An 18,339-nucleotide genomic window follows, 5' to 3' on the forward strand; every position below is an offset into this window, starting at 1 on the left:
TTTGATGTATAGTGGTATGAGAGGTGTGAGTGTATTATAGGAGTGTACATATATAAGATAGATTTTACAAACAAGAAATAGGGGTTAAATACTATACCAGCTTTACAAATCCATTCAACATAGCCGTTTAACTCTCTTTCTAGTTGCTGCTGCCTTCTAAGTTTAAGAAACTCTTGTCTATTTTCTACTTTTTCTCGTTCTTTTGCGAATTCACTACAAAAAATAATCAAAATAGAATGTGATAAACCGAAAAACAGGATTTGATTTCGTTTTCGATTTCGATTTGATTGATCAGATGTAAGAATTGATCAGTACGAGTAGTATGCAGCATTAGCATTACAACAGCAACAATCTTCACATCTTTGTACGAGAATAGTATAGAGAATTCCATAGATTAAATTAAAGAAGAATTTAAATCATAACTCATTCCAAATGGAAATCCAAATAAAATCAAATCAAAAATAGGGACAGAGATAGTGGAAATTATTTAGTGGCAACTAAAACGATAATAAAACATTTTGATATATTTGTTGGCTCGGTTGTCGGTCGGTTCTCGAATGATGGCTCCCCAGCGGGACAGGACAGGACGGGACAGAGACCCTTGGAATCAGGTCAGAAGTCAAGGGAACAATTTTCAATGGGTATTATATACGGAGTATACACATATACGAGTGTGTATGCAGTATGCAGGATGATTTATAGGGCAAGCCAGCGAGGAGTACACTCGTACCCATCCCATTGGGCGATGTGATGGCATCATCGGAAGTGGCTCTGGATGTGGGTTTTGATGCATTTTTATTTGGGTGCACTTGTGTATGTCATGTCAGTGGTGTATATAGTATAAAGTATATAGTAACATTATATCTTAATATTTCTCGACACTCCGCTGAGGCGGGGATCGGATTGAGGGGTTGAGGAATCTCTTTTATTTTCGGAAGTAATAGAATTACTATATATTGTATGTATGTAGTATGGCTAGCTATTAAGTTTAGTTTTTGGGGCAATATAGGTATGTTAAACGTTGTCTCTATGTTAGTTTAAATTCAACTAAAGTTAGGTGTATAGCAAAATGCATAGAATACGTACTGTTCGGGGGGAACGATTAAGAAAGTATATGGGTTGGTGGGTGTACATAGTAGATTGGTTTGGCTTTTTGGGGGTGAACGAACAGCATTTTTCGCATAATCAATTCATTTTGGAGTAGTAGTAGTAGTAGTAGTAATATATATTATTTAGCAACTCTTTGTGGCCGTGGATTATTATGGATAATTATTGGATTTTCTTGCGTTCTATAAAGTATTATATTGGGAATAGTAGTAGTAGTACGTACATAACTAGCAGTAAAATTCAAACAATTTCCTTATAACGAATATGGTATGTTGTTTGGAAGTACTTTGGTTCGTTTTTTAATTGAGTTTGTTTTAAATGGATGTCTGCTATTTTTGTTGTTGTTGTCTGAGAGAAATTCATAGTACTAAAGGGATTTCCTGGGTTTATCGAATATTGGGTATTATATTATATATATACTATATAGTATAGCTCTGTTTCGATTTGCTTGGTTTCTCTAAATGTTCAATGGCTGTTTTTACTGTTGGTTGCATTCGAGGGTGAGGTACAGGGACTGGAACTGGGGGGGTGGTAGGTTTAGAACTATTTGTATAAACCTGCTTGTGTGATCCAATCAAGGTACGAGACCATTGCTGTCTGAAACATGGCCCGAAAACGGCATTTCTGAAACTCCATGCGACGCTCGACGCGGTTACGTTCGTTCGAAAACTCTCTGAATATTCGAGGAATACGAGGATCATTTAATGCATACATTTAACAGAAAGTCCCAAACAAAAATATAAATTAGAACAAAAAATCATAAATACAATACATACATATGTACATATGTATAAACAGGAGCAGTCTGAACATCACAAAACCCAACTTACAAAAAACAGATCGAATCAGCTGTCAAATTTTTGCAATACCTTACATCGAATAGGTGTCTGGTTTGGGAGCAACTATATATACACACAAACATATGTATAATCTGGTAGGATTGAATTTTGAATGGAATGGTGGGGGGAACCCCACCCCCAAATATCTGTGCGGTATATTCAAACTCTCCCACCCAAAAAACAGAATTAACTTCAATTCAAAAATAATAATCATATATAGTAATAGTAATAGTAATAGTAATAGTAAGAGTAGTTGAAATAGTAAATTTTGTTACGGTGTATAAGATCGGATAGATTGTTAGAGCACACGATCAGATCAGCGAGAGTAAGAAAGGACCAACTTACCCACTCAAGACACCAAGAACTAAGTTGAGCATAAAAAATGAGCCTATAACTATAAGAGGCACGAAATATATCCAATTAAATGTTGAACCTAATGCGTCGTTGGTCTATGGATCGTAAAAAAGAAAAGTATTAGAGGGTTTACTTAATGTCTAAGTGTGTTATATAGAGTACCCAATATAGTATTGACGTCCAGCCCTCCATTGTGATACATTGGAATACGGTCAACATGGCGAATCCAATATTATCGAAACTCGTTATGCCTGAATTTGGTCCATCCCATTTCTCCAGACACATGCTCGTGGTGTTATTGCATACGAAGGAGCCGCCTGCCTTCTCTGTGCTGTTGTCCGTGTTGCAGGGTGTCTCTGATTCGCCCTCCTTCACTAGTTTATCTGTGCACGCCACAGAGCAAAGGGAAAGGTAAGGAAAGAGAGGAGAGAGTATTGGTTTTAATCAGCTCTATATGTTCAATGGTTTGTGGGTTTTTGGTTTACTTGGATCTTCTAAGCTATAACAAGTCTTATGCAGTGCGCCCGAATAAAACTCGAGTCCAATGATTGCAAATATTACGATTGCAAACAACACCAAGAGACCGATTTGCAGTAAAGGTGCCATCGCCTTGATTATAGATTTTAAAACTACTTGTAAACCTATGTGGACGATGTAGATGTAGATCCAATCCAGTTTCAGTTTCGTTTTCCACGGCGAGACGATTGAAGAGTTGGAAAGAATGGATTGGATTAGAAAAGATTCGCAATGCAGCTTTTGCTAGTTACACATTAATATTTACATGGGCTCGAAGGAGCCCCTACCACAGTCTATGTATAGTACGAATACAAAAGAACAAATCGATGGAGTGACCATCATATATGTAGTTACGTTACTATATTTACAATCTTAATAGAGCGTCCAAAGATACTCTCATAAAATAAAAACAATACAAAAAGTAGTAGAAAGAGTAGAGAGATTATTAAATTGAAACACGAGGAACTACTCACTAGGAATTCCAGACACTAATTTTAAGGGCCGTAGCACACGAATGGCTCTAAGTGTTCTTAGGTCTACCTCGGGCCCTATTTGTGGGTACTGTGTCATGAATCTGTTTGCAGACGTTAAGCGATCGAAACGAGTAGTTGAAATTAGTTGATTAGCGATACTCAATGAATATCCAAAAACAATTCAAATATGAATAAAATCAAATACAATATATGTATGTATAAAGAAAATGATTCCATAAAGGGTGCATCTTAAATCGAACCTTAAATCGAAACAAAGCGAATAGCAACTAAACGTTTATAATAATGTCGAATCAAAAAAGATACATACATTAAACGATACATTTACGTTTAACTTAACGCGCGGCGGCTAGTTCATATATTTCGCACACACAATGGGAGACCCAAGCGAAAACTTTCAATAGTTTGTATCTGCTCTACCCTGCGCTCTGCCCTCTGGGCTGAGCCACATTCAATCATCTGGAGAGCAAATCCAAGCTACTTTATGTATACAGTATCAAAATGTTCTATTAAGAAAATATCTAGCATACATAAAAGAATAAAGATTTCATTAGCGGGAAAAGGCAAAATAAAATCAATTACGTTTTAATATTGTTTAATATATATCTTATAAAAAATCACTTTATGAATAGGAAATTCTACAAATTCTATTCTTTTCAACTGTCTTTTAGTTAGGTATAGCATTTACAAGTAAGTATTTAAAGAGTTAAGCTATAAAATGTATATGCTATGACCCAAATATAATCTTAAATCTCAGATATATGTGTATATAATATTTGCAAGTTTGGGATGGATTTATATTCACTATGCAGGAGCGATCTATTGTCGTCAGTGCATAGTGTTGATTATCTTCTACAGTTGTTAATTGTTCCATGGCATAGCTATAAAATGTGTATTCTATGGGACAAATATAATCTTAAATCTAAAATATATCTATAATATATGCCCCTTTGGGCTCGGAACGATGCAGGAACGATCTAAAGTCGCCACTGCATCGGTGTGTAAGAGAAGCAAAACCTCTACAGTATGTGATTTCTATGGCTATTACACTGATCCATGGCTCGGCATCTAAATCCCACGTTGACTTTATGATTATTCATTTCTAAACTAATTAATAATTGATTATCAAATAAAAGTTAATATTAATGTTACGATATTGTATAGCCGGAATAAAGTACATAATGCTCAATTTTCATAGATATCTAATCACAGTTTTATCTTAAGTACATATCCGACCCCTTTTTCGATGCAATATTGTTTAAAGATCTGTTACACATTATCCATTCGATTGACATAGCAGAAAGGGGCCGATGTGTACATACATATGAAATGAAAATAACTACATATATCCGATCTAGTTCCAATCCGAGATATGGGAGGCATCCTATCGATGCAGTATATATCCATTTCCTTTCTTATAGCGTTTAGAATTGGAGATCCATTATACTTTCTACTTGAACACTCACTAAGACGACACACATCGTAGCTATAGCTCGTTCTATAATGCAATTTGAATGTTCAATTATAATTTTTGATGTGTGGCTTGCTAGCCAAGATCTACTATATATAGTAGGATATATAAATGTGTTATTTTAGTCTGGCCTAAGGTCCTTTTTCAAATGGTACTATAACTAATGTTGTTTTGTTGGCTCGAAGTCTTACTTGGAATTCGGGATACGAGCTTCAGCGGTCGTAAGACACGAAAAGACCTCAACATACGCAGGTCAACATCTATATTGGCCTCAGCAAATATCGTCATGGCTCTGTTCACGAACGGTTTACGATCGCATCGGACGGGAAGTTATTATTAATATATCTGTTTTGCTTATTAATTGTTAACTTATGCAGAGATTTTCCCTCATTAAAATTAACATTTGGTTTCTTTTCTTAAAACTATTAAAAACAAATTATTCTTAGCAATAACAAACACACATGTGTATATTTCATGGTCATAATAATTCCTCAAGAAATGGTATATTTTTTCATCATTATGGCCATGCATTTTTTTCTCCAATTTAAAGCAAAAATTTGCTTAAAAACTAAAGGATACAATAAAAAAAAAAGAAAAGAAAAGCTTGCATTGCGTGTGTAAAGATACTTATTTTCCATTAAAAATAAAGTGTGGTGTGCATTTTGAAAAGGGCGATCCTCTTCGGTTAATTATTTACCCCGTCACTACAACGAAAAAATCCATGATGTTCCAAATATTCCTGAGATAGGAGTGTTTATGCAGAACAAGCCCTAAGGCGAGGATCTTGAGCGATGCTTCTACACAGAAAATGCATAAAAAATAGGCCTCCGTTTTTTCCTATTCACAAGAGAAATAGAGACATTTATTTCTGAATAATAGATGATGGGGGGGAATGGAGAAAAGGCTTTAGTCTTACCAATTTTTGAGCCAATACTGTCTTGTCACCACCCGGCAAGTGCTCCTCTAGCGCCAACACAACACAGTTGGCTATGATTGTCAATAACACAGCGTATTCAAAGGGCGGCCATTCAATGATGAATCGTGTGTACTTTCTAATTGGGTTATCCTCGGTTAGGATAAACAATGACGTCGGACCACCACCTGGTGGGTTTTCCTCTTTTTTCGGGCCACCCATTCTATCAGCTAAGCGATGGGCTCCCTTTCGACCCAAGTGCCCCCCGCCTAAGGAGTCCTGTTGATGCCCTGCTAGCACTGCTTCCTGAGCCGCTTCCAACCTGAATAACATGGAGCAATATACATATAGATATATGGAATACAAAAATAGAGATAAAAGATGCCAAGAAATTATACCATTAGATGTTAAAGTAACATATAATTGTTGGATCTATGCGGCAACAACATAGATGGGGGATCTCTTTAAATTAAAACCATCTTGGTTGCATATGCACATACATACATATGTGTGCATGATGGTCCCCCATCTGAATTGTGGCACAATTAAAACTAAAATCAAACAAAAAATATACACATACTTGTATGAATTAGGAACAAGGACACACATACCGTCACTATATCCAATTTCTGATACTTTTGTAACGACCGCTCGGCCATAATTATTTTACACAAGGTGAACCACAATACGCATTTGTCGGGAGTGACACGCCGTCCGCATGGCACGATAGCGGCAGCAACTGGACATTTAACTCGAGAGGCCAATTACGCGAGAAGCTCGGGGGCATTTGGGAGCTTGGAGCATGGAGCATGGAGCAGCTGGCTGGCTGTGCCCCAACGATTATTTTTTGGCAGAGGTGGCAACGTTGTCGTCGTTTTGGAAGGGTACTTATCGAGGAGAAAGAGAGAGTGGGCTTGGGGCGTTGGGGGACTTGCGACTTCCGTGTTTGAAACTATATACAATGGTAATGCTGTGTACTCTGGATCCAGATCTCCACCTCGCGGCGCAGCACTCTCCTCGGGCTCGGAGATCAGCCCCACCAACTCTCACGCGCTGTGGCACTCCTCCTATCCAGCTCCTCCGTTTCAGCTTCCTCCTCCTGGTAGTGCTTCCTCTTTTGGTTTGTCTGGTTTCTTTGGTTTGGTCTTTTGTTTTATTGTATAGCTGGCTGTGATTTTTTTCTGTTTATGCTTGTTTTTTGATTTTTTTCAATATATTTTTCTGGTGTATTTTTACTGCCTTTTTTGTGGTCCGTCTGTTTTGCAGTTGGGTAGTATTATTGTATTATATTTGCACTAAATGACGCGGAAGGGGTACCGGAATGTGCAATTAGATTGCATTTAAAATTGATGGATTAATTTGCCTTGGGATCGCCCACCCAGTCGCTTGTCATTGCCCCCGAGCCCGGGCCCCAAACACAGCACAACCACTTGGCCCCCATCACTTATGCAGATTGGCATTTGGTTCAGTTTTACTTGTAATACCGCCCCCCCCCCCCCCCCCCAACTCCTACTCTGCCCATTATTTATGCACTGCGTATTTCAGGATATCCATTCGAACACACACACCCACACACACTTATACGTAAACGTATATCCGACCCGTATGACCCGTGTACAATTAGACGGAATGCCGTGCCATGCTGATTCCCGGACTCCGGTTGCACTTGAGTGGGCGGCAGATGTGGCAGCTGTGTGCGTGGGCTAATGAAAGCGAGCGCGAGCGCGAGAGCGGGAGCAGTAGCCGTGTCCGTATCCGTAGCAATAGCAGTAGTTTTGTAGCCCGGAGGAGCAGATTCTTGTTTTCGCCCAACGATAATTATGATGCTCACACCGGGTCAATTCAGTTCATGACCTATAGAGAGAACACACACACACACACGCACACACAGAATCTGTAGCTGGCTCTCACTCACTCACTCACTCACTCACATGTGTGTACACGTGTACCAGTAGCCGTACCCGTACCCGTGCACCCGTACGTGTGGACACGGGTGTTTTTATGATACTACTCGAGTACACTTGCAAAAAAAAAGGAAGGATGCATACAAAATGCATTGGCTTTTCATTTTCATTTTCATTGCTTTTGTAGTCCACAAAGAAGTGTGCTAAATGTACATAAGTATATATATGGTTTGATGGTTTGCTGCTTTGTTTGTTGGATGGATGGATGGATGGTATACACAAACATACATACATATGTATGTACATACATATATGTTGTTTCGGTTTCATTTCGTTTATTGGTATAACATTCCATTACTGGAACACGCCATGAATGAAAAATTTAGGGGATGAAACTTGCTGTGTCACAAGAGAAGAGCATAAGCAAAAGAGAGCTCACACACACAAACACACAGACACAAGAAAAGGAGGAAGAGCAATAGCAAAAGCATAGCACTGCTGCCGAAAAAAGCTCGAAAAACATACACACTCTGGGAGCGGAAAGGGAGACGCTCCGGTGTATACCGCCGTTTCGTGGTGAATTTTGAAACGATGAGAGAATCATCACATACTGGAAATGGAAAGGATGAAAGAGCTCTCCTCTCCGCTTATATTCGTCAAGGGAAGCGCCTGGCAGCAGTCCCATTCGAATTCGTGTTTACTTTTTCTCCAGAAATGTTTATGTTCCATATCAGGGTTGCGCCGTTCATGGGAAATGTTTATAGTTGTTGTTGTCGCCCCACTGCACTGATTGAGATTCCTCTGTTCTGTGTGGGTTCTGTTCTGGTTCTTCTGAGAACGACGATATTTTTGGAAACTTTCTCTCCCACACACAAATGCACTCTCGAACCGGCTGTAAGCCAAAACTCACTCACTCACTCACACTCTCACAGTAACTCGCTCTTTGTGGGTTTATATCGGAGCAATCCCTGGTTTATATCGAAGAAATCCCTGTCGGTGCTCCGTTACATACATATATCGATGACGACGACGATGGTCGTACCAGCAATTATGTTTACACTTGACATTTTCACTGTACTGTAAATGAATTTAAGTGTAATCCAAAAGCCCTTCTCAGCCTCGCATTATATCGCCTTATGCTATGAATAACTTTAATGAAAGGCAAGAGGATTACGGTGGGGGTGGCATTTGCTTTTTTCTTTATGTGCAATGACGTCATTGCAGGCGATGTTGTCTGACTTTTTGCTTTTGGTTGTTTTTCTTTTCGTTTCTATTTCTTTTTTTTTGTGGATATTTCTATGGAACAGGATTATACACGCACACACAGAAACGGTAACATATACACATGCACATGTCAATGTGGTTGCGGTTTGCGGCCACTAGAGGGCGACAGACGGACCAACGAACTTCTAATTGCCAAAAATAAACAGCAACAATGACACACTTGTTCTCTCATTCTCTCTCGCTCTTTCCCCCTTCGTATCACTGCGCGCACCCCCTCTGAGCTCTGTCCCCCTCCCCCACCCTTTTGACGCATTAACCAAATTGTTATAAAAGGTTGCCTACTTTCTGGGGCCTGTTCTACTTTCTGCTTTCTTTCCTAGAGGTTTAAACTGAACCACTAAACCACACAGTCACACACTCACAAACACACATACACACACCTATGGGAATTTCGGAATTTGAATTGTCTTTGGGTAAAAGTAGTCGCGTATTACACAAAGCCACCACATGGTCTAATATCATTAACACACGCGGGGGACATTCAGCAAATGTTTGTTCATCTGTCAAACACACACACACACGCACATATTTACACATAAGAAAAAAAGAAGGAAAAAATAGTCCATAAGCACACGCGCTATACAATTTTTTTTTCACTTCCGTGGAGAAGGGCATACACCCATTCGTCGTCGTACACCCCATATTTCTCCCCCTTATTCTCGTATTTGCGTGCGTACAAAATTTATATTTTTAAATGGGGGGAAGAAAAAAGAAGAGAAGCGAAAGAAAGGATGAAGCATGGAAGAGGGAAGGGCAGGGGAGAGGGGAGAGTGAGGGGAAGGGGGTTCATCGCATCGCATGCTGTGGTGTATGTGATTTTGTGTGTGAATGCCGAGAGCCATTCATTCACCTTCCAAACGGTATACACGCGTGTATACGTCACACAGCACCGATACCACCGTTAGACCGCTGCTGTCGCTGTCGCGCTGTAACCGAAACCGAACCAGAAATACACTGCCACACACCACCACACCGCCCCGTTAACCCACCAACGCAACATTCCACCCGTTGTGCTACTGCTACTGCCACCACCGACCCGCTGACCCAATCCCAACACACGCACACACACGTAAGGCAACTGTATCTGTGTGTGCGTGCGAGTGTATATTGTATATGTAGTGCGTTGTTCTTTGAGGCTTGTTAGCTGTAAAGGAACGGTTCAACAATTACAACTGTCACGGGGAGGGGAGAACGGGAACTACTAGCGACGACGAATACGACTACGACGAAGCGCGACAAAAACATGTGGAAGACGGCGTACAAAGCCCTGTAGATGTGGCACTCTCGCTCTCTCTCTCTCTCTCTGGACACTGGACGGTGTGTCCCCCACTCCCCCCACACCCATACACACACACACACACTGCAGATGCAGGTGCAAATGCCGTCTAAACTAGAGCCCAGTCACTATTATTCCCAGCCCAGTTCCTGGGATAACCTCCCATCATGCGAATCTGAACCGAAACGAAACCGAATACACTATACTCTTTATTCGTTATTCTTTCGATTTTAAATTGTTTTTTCTTTTTAGCTTTATTTTCACCACTCGACCCGAATTTCGGATGCCAGCGCACCAACACACACACACACACACACACATACACACACAACTCTTGAGATGTTGTATTTTTTTCTTCTATTTTTTTCCAGCCAGAGCCTGCGGTGGCCTGGGTTCCAAAACTGTAATTAATTCGTTACACACACAATAGAGCGCACAAGTAGAGGGGGCGTTGGGGCTATTTTTCTTGATCCAGATTATGAGAAAAATCGCAGGTTGAAAAATAAAAAACAAAAACCGCTTTATGCGAGAGCTACAACCGACATTGTCTCACCAGTTGGACGAAAAACTCAACAAACGCAAGACTTCAACTCGGCGACTTTGTATTACAGACTACAACTACAACACTGACACGGAGAGAGACATGGACACGGAGAAGGCGACACGGAGACACAGTGACACAGAGAGGGTAACGGGAACCGAGGGGGGCACACACATACACCAGGGCACATGGCAGCCAGCAACGGTAATCATCGGAATCAGCCGCAGAGCCAGCGCCAGTCCCAGTATCAGCCCTGCGCTCTGGATCGAAAAACAAAAGCTCAAGCTCTTCTTGGAGAGCTGCCCCAGAGCTGTATTGGCGCCATGAGAGTACACCATTCGCTCAGAAGATATTCGCTAGCTTGGACGGGTTGGTTGTTGGAGAAACAGAGACAACCATACACACACCACAGCAGGCATAGAGCGCAGAAACGTGCTCTGGCCGCAAGGAAGCCGTTGTTTTCTGGCTGGCAAGAGCCGGGGGCGAAGCTTTTGAAGCTTTGCCACACTCTCTTCCTCCCACACATACTCTTTGAGAAGACATAGAAATTATAATTATAATTTCCTTGTTTTGGTTAGCAAACATCTAGATTCTGGAATTTCAATTTGTAAAGCCATACGTTTCTTTCTATCAAGCAGCATTTAATATTTATGTTAAGTCCCTGTTTGTAGTAATTAGGAACGAAATAATCGGTCATCGATTGGCTATCTGCGCAGAAGCACTTCAGGATATGTTCGAAGGCAGCCCTGGTGTTATCCTATACACTTAACGGGAATTTAAAAAGGCATACCGGCGATTAGATCTTCCGATAAGAGCGGTAGCCATTAAAGTGGGGCTAGGAAATTATCGGTTGATATTTCTCCATAATGACACTAATCTACAAAATGGATAATTCTGCGGCAAACCACAAAGCGGCATAGGACCATTATAGTGGTATCAAATAAAGATTTTAGCCATAGCAGTGGTTACAAAGTGGTCCTTGCTCCCAGAACACAGTAATGTTTACTAAAATATTTAGTAGGTGTATGGGAATTGGAGTTTACTCACATGATATCGCCTAGATTGGGTCGTGTCTCGACAAGAGCAAAGCTCTCCTGGTCATTGCCAGGTCCTGGCACGGCTCGTCGCCGTTTATTGGAGGCCTGTGAACCATAGTGTGCACTCCTCCGAATGACGCCATCTCCGATGATGGCTATGTTGTCATCCAGGCTATTGATGTGGCTGTTAGTCAAACGTGCCATCGGTGATGAGCCCCTTCTGCGACGAGCTCCCACACCGCCCAGCATCCTGTCAACGATGAAATAGGTTAGACCTGGTTAGTCGTCAGGTGATGTAGCAGCCCAGGCAGCACAGATCACAGAACACAGAAATCCACAAAGGAATCTTAATATCTAGGTACATATTTACTAATACTACACACACTTTTGCGGATGTAATCATACATATATCATATTTGATGTTTAAAGCGCAATCAATTGAAATCACTAGAGATACGAGACTCGAGATCTGCTCTGTTTCCGAATAACAAGACTATGCTCCTAGAACCGTGAGTAAGATGCACCAGCTGGCACCGTCCGGGCATAACTGATAAAATGCCATTGGCAGGGACTGGCCGATTGCGCGTGGGATGCGGCTGGATTCCCTGCTGTGTTCTGCTCCAGCAAAGGTAGATGGACGCCACAACACACAACACATACACAGATGGCCGATGCCGATGACGCTGATAGTGGTTGATGACGTGCTTGATAGCGCCCAGCATGTGCGCACTACAAGTTAAGTTACCGTTAGTAATTAGCAAGCGGCCTTACCCATGTCCACACACACTTGCACACAAAAACACACACACAGAGAGGCGCTTACATTGTGTTTTAGCAGCGTCCGACGCCTAAGATAAGAATAGTAGTAGTACATCCCAAATGCCTCAAAGTGAGCCGCTAACAGCATGTCCACATTGATTTACTTTCTGTGCATATTAATATTAATTAATCATTATTCAATTATAAAGTGCACATGTCTCACCCACATCGGAAAATGTATCCATATGAAAATACCTTCTGTAAATCCTCTTTCAAATTTCGCGCAAGCTACAATTATGGCGAAATTGCGCAGCAAAAAATGGTGGCCGTCGACCCGCGTGGGTTAGTAATAAGTAAATATGCCAATATTTCTGCAAAATGCATACGTATAATGTATTCTCCAACAGACCATATGCACACTTATGTATTTGCAACAATTGGTTGCAGATTTGAGTAGTAGTTTCACCTATTACTTCCAATTGTTTAAGATCACCGTCAAAATAGGGAACCATGGCGGTATGAATCGAATGTGTGCCGTGTCAGTGTTGTTTTTCTCGCGATTATCGATAGAAACCATACTGTATGGTTTGTGGACTCAACATATCGATATATTCTGAGCGCTATATCGGTATATAATGGTATATTTTGTCAATTTCATCATCTATTAAATTTCATTTTCAACGGAATATAGAAATCCAATAAAAGCAAGTATTTAGAATAGGCCAGTCAAGTAGAAAATTTATTCATTAATGGCCTAAAATTATGTGGGCAGAGCTAATGGTTTTAGTTAGGCAGCATTATTCAACGGAAATTGAACAATTGGAACGATTTTTCTCTTACGTTTTATTACGCTTCATTTGTTTGACCTTTTTCGCTAAAACCGTTTTTTAAACAAAATCAAAAAAAAGCATGTATTTAAAACAATCCAGACACTTAGCCAATTGATTCATTAATCGGATAAAATTATGTGGGCATGGCTAAATGTTATGTATAGCTGAGAATATTCGACGGAATAAAGAATTGAGCAATTGGAACGATACTCGTTTGTTTATGCTACTGTTGTATGCGCAAAAGTGCCTTGTGCGTCTGCCTACAGTGGCTTCGAATGACAGTAAGCCCTGATGTTACAGGGCACTCCCCAAAAACAGCCGCTGCTCCACGGCTATTCCGTGCTTTCCACATTCTTTGCATTTACAGTTAAAGTCGAGCCAGAGAGTCTGCAGTTGCGATGCCGAAACGACCAGCGACGCACTTTGTGTGGCCCACTACTCCCTGCCTCAGCCCCCAGAAGACGAATTTCATAGGAAAACAATTGAAAGAGGAAGAAGAAGAACAGACCCAGCTGTTCGTCTGAAAACGGCATCTGGACAGCGACTTCAGGATTCTGCCGTGGGGAATGGGGCCTGCTCCACCTCTGCCTGTACCGATCCCGCGAGCCCCCTGCGTGGTACCTGCCGCCTTCCTGCTGTTCTCGCGCCAGGAGCACATTGGGCCGCATCTCGACCGAATACAGCGAGGGGAACGGAACCACGACAACGAGCGGATACCCTTCAAGGATGTTGGCGATGCGCACGCCCTAAACGTGTCGGTGGCGGAGCGGTGCATCTACTGGACTGACCAGCAACATCTACTGGTCCGATACGGAGGCAAGTCTTATCGTGGTCGCCCGCCTGGATGGCAGGAGGTGGAAGAAGCCGCGTTCCCTAGTCCTCGAGCAGCGTCGCGGGTACATGTACATGGACAGAGTCACCTAGGACTCCATACGCCGCGCCACGATGGACGAATCCGAGCTATAATCATGGCCGGGAGCTCAGATTCGATTGGAGACAACGAATGGATGGCGACAATTACTGGTTGGCAGTTAGGACTACGTGTACTAGAAAGACTGGAGCACCGGGAACATTGATCAAGACTGGCCAGAGCCGCAGCCTCGCCAAAAACGTGCCCTGCATCCTCCCTAGCTCCACCAGACTGCCCGAACGTGCCGCTGCCGGTGTCCGGCAAGAATATCCGTGCCCAGGTGAAGCTCTCTCTCCCTATTCAGCTGTGTTCTAAAACGTTTCCTCTTTTAGCTTCCTGGATGAACTCGCAGAAGCCTCGCAACATTGCCGTGCATGCCATGAAGGCGAGGCGTCTGCTTTTCTTGACAGATGTCGGTAGCCATCAGGCCACAAATTCACAGGAAAACCGAGCCTAATCGCCGCCCAGACCAAGGCGGGAAAAAATAACCTAGGGAAAAGGATATTATATAATTGCGGAAATGTTTATCATCCCAGGCTCGAATTAATGCAGAAACTATTCAGTTTCTGTTTTAAAGAAATTTTAACGATATTTTGCAATTAGTGGTCTTCTTATAGAGACCAAGAATGAGTTTCGGGATCAGGATATATATACAGGAAACTAATCAAATGCATGAATATGTCTAAAACATATCAATTTGAGAAAATTTCTTTATTAATTACGTTTTAAAAACAGTTTGGAAAACAGTATCTTTACTTTTTAGATTTCTTTTTTTTAGTTCAGAGGAAAAATGAGTGTGTTAGGGTGTACATTCTGCAAATCAGAAGTAATAATTATGTAAATATCAATTGATCTGGTCATCATCATCGCCATAGTCGTCCCACATGTCATCGGCAAATGCATCGTCCTCGACGCCAAAAATGCGCTCCAGATCCTGTTCGGTTTCCGCATGGATGGCATCGGAGGTGAGCAGATCCTGGTCCTCAGGGCAGGCCGTGCAGCGACTCTCGTTGATGCCATAATTGAGGCAATTGGCGCCCACGCACTCGCAGCAGCCATCGTGGAACCAACGATAGCTATTCGCACCCATGCTCTCGCACTGCTGCTTGCATTTGTTCGACCGAATGCAAGAGTTCACATAGATGACGGTGCAGTTGATGGTGGCCCCGGGCTTGGGCCGGTCACCCAGTCCACTGTTGGTGCCCTCCAGGCGGTGCTTGATGCCGGCGCGCATGGGGAACCGCATGGTCGACCACTGGTCATCGTCCTCGGCGGTGAGGGTGTCGAACAGCTCGGGCACACCATCAACATCGCCGATCTCCGAGCGGGGTGTCAGCGAGGGCAGGGCATCGGTGTGCTTGGGGCACATGTCCAGGCATCCACAGCACTCCGTGTACAGCTCCCCCAGGCAGTTCAGACAGTCCTTGCAGCAATGGCAGTCGTTCAGCTTGCACTGACAGCTCTGCGTGAGCAGGCACTTGGACACCACCGAGCCGCAGACCACCTCGTTGCAGCCATCATCGTTGTTGGCGGCCACCAGCGACAAGCTAAGCAGGAGGCCAGAGTAAATCAGAGGCAGCAGCAGCAGCATTCTCACACAACGAAGCCTGGAAGCACAATGATGCGTTAGGCATTATTGCGTATGACTTTATGCGGCACACAGGTGGCACGAGAGTCAGAGGACAGGTAGCCAGGTAGCCAGAGGGCCACCGCAACCCACTAATCCCGTGGGTGATCCGGGTAGGTAGGCGATTGGGCAATTTAAAACAAGTTAGGCATACAAATAGGGAGGGGCGCCATAAAATAAATCCACAACAAATACAATAATTAAGCAGTACCCTCATCCGTTGAGGGCACAGACACAGGCAGAGCACAGAACAGGGGCATCCTGCCCACTGGCGCTATCACAGCATTTATTTCGAAATTTTGTTCATCCTGTACACGGGGCAACTGTTAAATAATGAAGGCCGTGATCCAATCAATAAATTTTGCCACATCTGCATAGATGATATATTGATTGCTACAACAGTTCGTGGAACCGGTAGTAGAACCCAACTCCAAGGTGGGTGGCAGTGCCGCCGAGACAGTGCCACGCAGCATCCAGCGATTGCTTTTGAGTATCATCAATCCGGCCCCCGATATGCCCGTGTATAGGCTGCTGCTGCTGCTGCTGCTTTGTGGCTCCTTGGACTCAAGCTGTATTCCCGCGCAGAAGGTGCGATTCGAGGAGAGGCTGCGAAAATGGGCATTAGCCTTGAAGCACACACTATTCGCAACGATGGGCGCCTTTACCACCTTGGGTATACTGGTATCGGTAGCCTTTTTGCCTTCTCCCTGATGCAGCTGGGACGACTGCTGCTGTGTCGCATTCGATCTGTCGAAGCTCCAACCAATAACAATGCCATGCTCCCCCACAATGTACTCCGTTTTGCTGGAACCCGACCACAGGCAGGCGGGTCGTATGAACGTATTGAACCTGGTGGCAGTTGGGGGGGTCAGTGCTCGAGTATATGTAGGTCTCCGTTAGCTTAGCAGACACTCACCTCACTTCGTCCTTGAGTATGACGACAGCTATATCCGCATCGTAGCTGCTCAACTGGCTGTTAAAGTCCGGATGTATGTAAATGCCATCAACGGGGGCGGCCAGAGAGCCCTCTTCGTTCCAGTTCTTTAGATTGTGGCGCCCCAAAAAGACCAACACCTCGTTGGCTGTGTAACGCTTGTTGAACATCTTGAAGCAGTGGCCCGAGCTGATGACCACACGTCTCGAGACGAGGGTGCCGCCACACTGGAAATCCAACGATGTGAGATTATTCACATAGATGGCCGCCATCCAGGGCCACGATCCTCGGGTAATCGATGGCAGGCTGCTGCCCACTGCACTCCCGTCCACAGTATCCTGCTCTTGCAGCTCTTCGTCTGCCAGGTGCTCGAATTCTTCATCGTCTTCGTCCTCGTTGTCGGCAAACACTGGCGATGTGATGACATCCGAACTCCTCGAGCTGAGGGGCAGCCGAAAGTCGAGACTCCTGTCGATCCTCCCACAAATCTCCTTGGGCGAATGAAAGGGTTTTCTATACGGAAACGGGCATTAGATAACGAATGAATGGCATTGAGGAGGCGCGTGCTTGAACCGACCACAATCCGTATGCATACTTCTTGAACTGGCTGTGCGGCTGCAGCTGTGGCTGCGGCGGCGGTGGCACGGTCTCCTCGGCAACGCCCTCCTCTTCGTCCAGTAGAAGCGAAGTCTTCTTGTCCGGTATAAAGGTTAGTTTCCTGGTGTGCTCCAGCTGGATTTGGGTCATGAATATACTATGATCTGCCGGGGAGATGGGAAGGGTTAGCTGTGTGAATGATGGATAGAATGGACCCTAATACAGACCGCCAGATCCAAAGCAAATAACATGATTGTTGGCCGAGATGAGCAGCAGTTTGGGCGGGAAGTGATGCTTGGGAAAGCGTATCTTGTAGAGGACTGGGGCATTCTTTGTAAACTGCCCACGGGTCAGGAGCTCTATTTCGCCAAGATAGTTCTGAAAGATGGTTAGGATTAGGTTCGTTTGTTATTTGTCGATGTGACGTTTGTGGTGTGCCCCTTACCGTTGTTGGCTTGCCCCGCATGGAGAGCGTGACCCGCAGCTGGAGTGGCTGCCTCACGTCTGGGTTTCGCACCGCGATCAGACCGAACCATTCATTTCCGTCGAATCGATACTGAAAGATCTTTGGGCAGGGACTGATGGGCATGCCCTGCGCAATCACCTTGGACACGTGCTCGAAGCAGATCAGCAGAATTGTGGTGAAATGCAATTTCATTTCAATTTTCACGAGTCTTTTTCTCACACACACACACAGACACACACGTGCAAACAGGCATGCGGTCATTACTTGTTGGACGTGGCCGGTTAGAAGACCTGTCCACAAAATGCAGTGATTGAACGTTTAAAACACAATTGCACTGCTTTTTAATGCAACATTTAAACATATCTGCTCACTCTTTTTGCTATTCAAAACAAAATGCGCGCCACAAAGCTCACGCACACAACCAGGGCGGCACGAAAGTAGTGTTCGATAGTTCGGGAGCTATCGATTAAATGTAAGTGTTTT

General features: G+C 43.5%; 4 protein-coding genes and 1 long non-coding RNA gene across 45 annotated transcripts in view; 2 read left to right on the plus strand and 3 right to left on the minus strand.

The window, feature by feature from the left end:
- Window positions 1–13,033, minus strand: part of LOC108156392 (voltage-dependent calcium channel type A subunit alpha-1) — a 57,628-nt gene extending 44,595 nt beyond the window's left edge. For 9 of the 38 annotated variants that reach the window (XR_004473662.1, XM_033395401.1, XM_033395391.1 and 6 more), the window contains exons 1-10: window positions 12,720–13,029; window positions 12,557–12,659; window positions 11,744–11,983; window positions 5,695–6,013; window positions 5,476–5,615; window positions 3,290–3,390; window positions 2,786–2,941; window positions 2,463–2,683; window positions 2,292–2,395; window positions 98–213 (exon numbers count right to left, since the gene is read on the minus strand). Coding sequence is in view for 37 of the 38 variants with exons in the window: in XM_033395401.1 (XP_033251292.1) it covers window positions 98–213; window positions 2,292–2,395; window positions 2,463–2,683; window positions 2,786–2,941; window positions 3,290–3,390; window positions 5,476–5,615; window positions 5,695–6,013; window positions 11,744–11,983; window positions 12,557–12,558 (1,399 nt within the window). In the remaining variant the exon portion in view is untranslated. Of the gene's footprint in view, window positions 1–97; window positions 214–1,664; window positions 1,781–2,291; window positions 2,396–2,462; window positions 2,684–2,785; window positions 2,942–3,289; window positions 3,391–4,969; window positions 5,071–5,475; window positions 5,616–5,694; window positions 6,014–6,302; window positions 6,987–10,698; window positions 10,824–11,743; window positions 11,984–12,556; window positions 12,660–12,715 lie in introns of those variants that run through there. The other 29 variants (XM_033395390.1, XM_033395478.1, XM_033395472.1 and 26 more) reach the window with 13 other exon arrangements.
- LOC117190493 lies at window positions 11,982–12,993 on the plus strand. 3 transcript variants are annotated; one of them, XR_004473710.1, is made up of 3 exons: window positions 11,982–12,091; window positions 12,163–12,242; window positions 12,302–12,993. It is a non-coding gene; the product is annotated as an uncharacterized LOC117190493 (long non-coding RNA). The 3 variants fall into 3 exon arrangements; XR_004473711.1 differs by having other exon boundaries at window positions 11,982–12,246; XR_004473709.1 differs by having other exon boundaries at window positions 12,023–12,242.
- A 460-nt stretch (window positions 13,034–13,493) lies between the features above and the next one.
- On the plus strand, window positions 13,494–14,921 carry LOC108165071. Of its 2 annotated transcripts, none has more exons than XR_004473702.1 (2): window positions 13,494–14,504; window positions 14,565–14,921. XR_004473702.1 is itself a non-coding variant. In XM_017301119.2 (2 exons), the coding sequence occupies exons 1-2, from the start codon at window positions 14,326–14,328 to the stop codon at window positions 14,687–14,689; spliced, it is 312 nt and encodes a 103-aa protein (XP_017156608.2). In that variant the 5' UTR covers window positions 13,501–14,325; the 3' UTR covers window positions 14,690–14,921. The 2 variants fall into 2 exon arrangements, 1 of the variants encoding a protein (XP_017156608.2); XM_017301119.2 differs by having other exon boundaries at window positions 13,501–14,512.
- Window positions 14,922–14,950: 29 nt separating this feature from the next.
- On the minus strand, window positions 14,951–15,974 carry LOC108164746 (protein twisted gastrulation). The gene has a single exon (XM_017300643.2). It carries the CDS (start codon window positions 15,821–15,823, stop codon window positions 15,077–15,079), a length of 747 nt encoding a protein of 248 aa, XP_017156132.1. The 5' UTR covers window positions 15,824–15,974; the 3' UTR covers window positions 14,951–15,076.
- Window positions 15,975–16,051: 77 nt separating this feature from the next.
- On the minus strand, window positions 16,052–18,291 carry LOC108164745 (serine protease gd). The gene is made up of 5 exons (XM_017300642.2): window positions 17,836–18,291; window positions 17,618–17,768; window positions 17,389–17,554; window positions 16,776–17,306; window positions 16,052–16,708 (listed from the first exon to the last, which is right to left on the minus strand). The coding sequence occupies exons 1-5, from the start codon at window positions 18,115–18,117 to the stop codon at window positions 16,186–16,188; spliced, it is 1,653 nt and encodes a 550-aa protein (XP_017156131.1). The 5' UTR covers window positions 18,118–18,291; the 3' UTR covers window positions 16,052–16,185.
- Between the last annotated feature and the right edge of the window lie 48 nt (window positions 18,292–18,339).

The sequence above is a fragment of the Drosophila miranda genome, chromosome XL (genome assembly GCF_003369915.1).
Source record: "Drosophila miranda strain MSH22 chromosome XL, D.miranda_PacBio2.1, whole genome shotgun sequence".
NCBI lineage: Eukaryota > Metazoa > Arthropoda > Insecta > Diptera > Drosophilidae > Drosophila > Drosophila miranda.

Coding starts and splice junctions, on each gene's coding strand:
- LOC108165071 (XM_017301119.2), top strand. CDS start 14,326: ATGGATGGCGACAATTACTGGTTGGCAGTTAGGACTACGTGTACTAGA. Junction 14,513..14,564: donor GCAAGAATATCCGTGCCCAG/GTGAAGCTCTCT, acceptor TTCCTCTTTTAG/CTTCCTGGATGAACTCGCAG.
- LOC108164746 (XM_017300643.2), bottom strand. CDS start 15,823: ATGCTGCTGCTGCTGCCTCTGATTTACTCTGGCCTCCTGCTTAGCTTG.
- LOC108164745 (XM_017300642.2), bottom strand. CDS start 18,117: ATGACCGCATGCCTGTTTGCACGTGTGTGTCTGTGTGTGTGTGTGAGA. Junction 17,769..17,835: donor TGCGGGGCAAGCCAACAACG/GTAAGGGGCACA, acceptor ACCATCTTTCAG/AACTATCTTGGCGAAATAGA. Junction 16,709..16,775: donor ATACTCAAGGACGAAGTGAG/GTGAGTGTCTGC, acceptor AACTGCCACCAG/GTTCAATACGTTCATACGAC.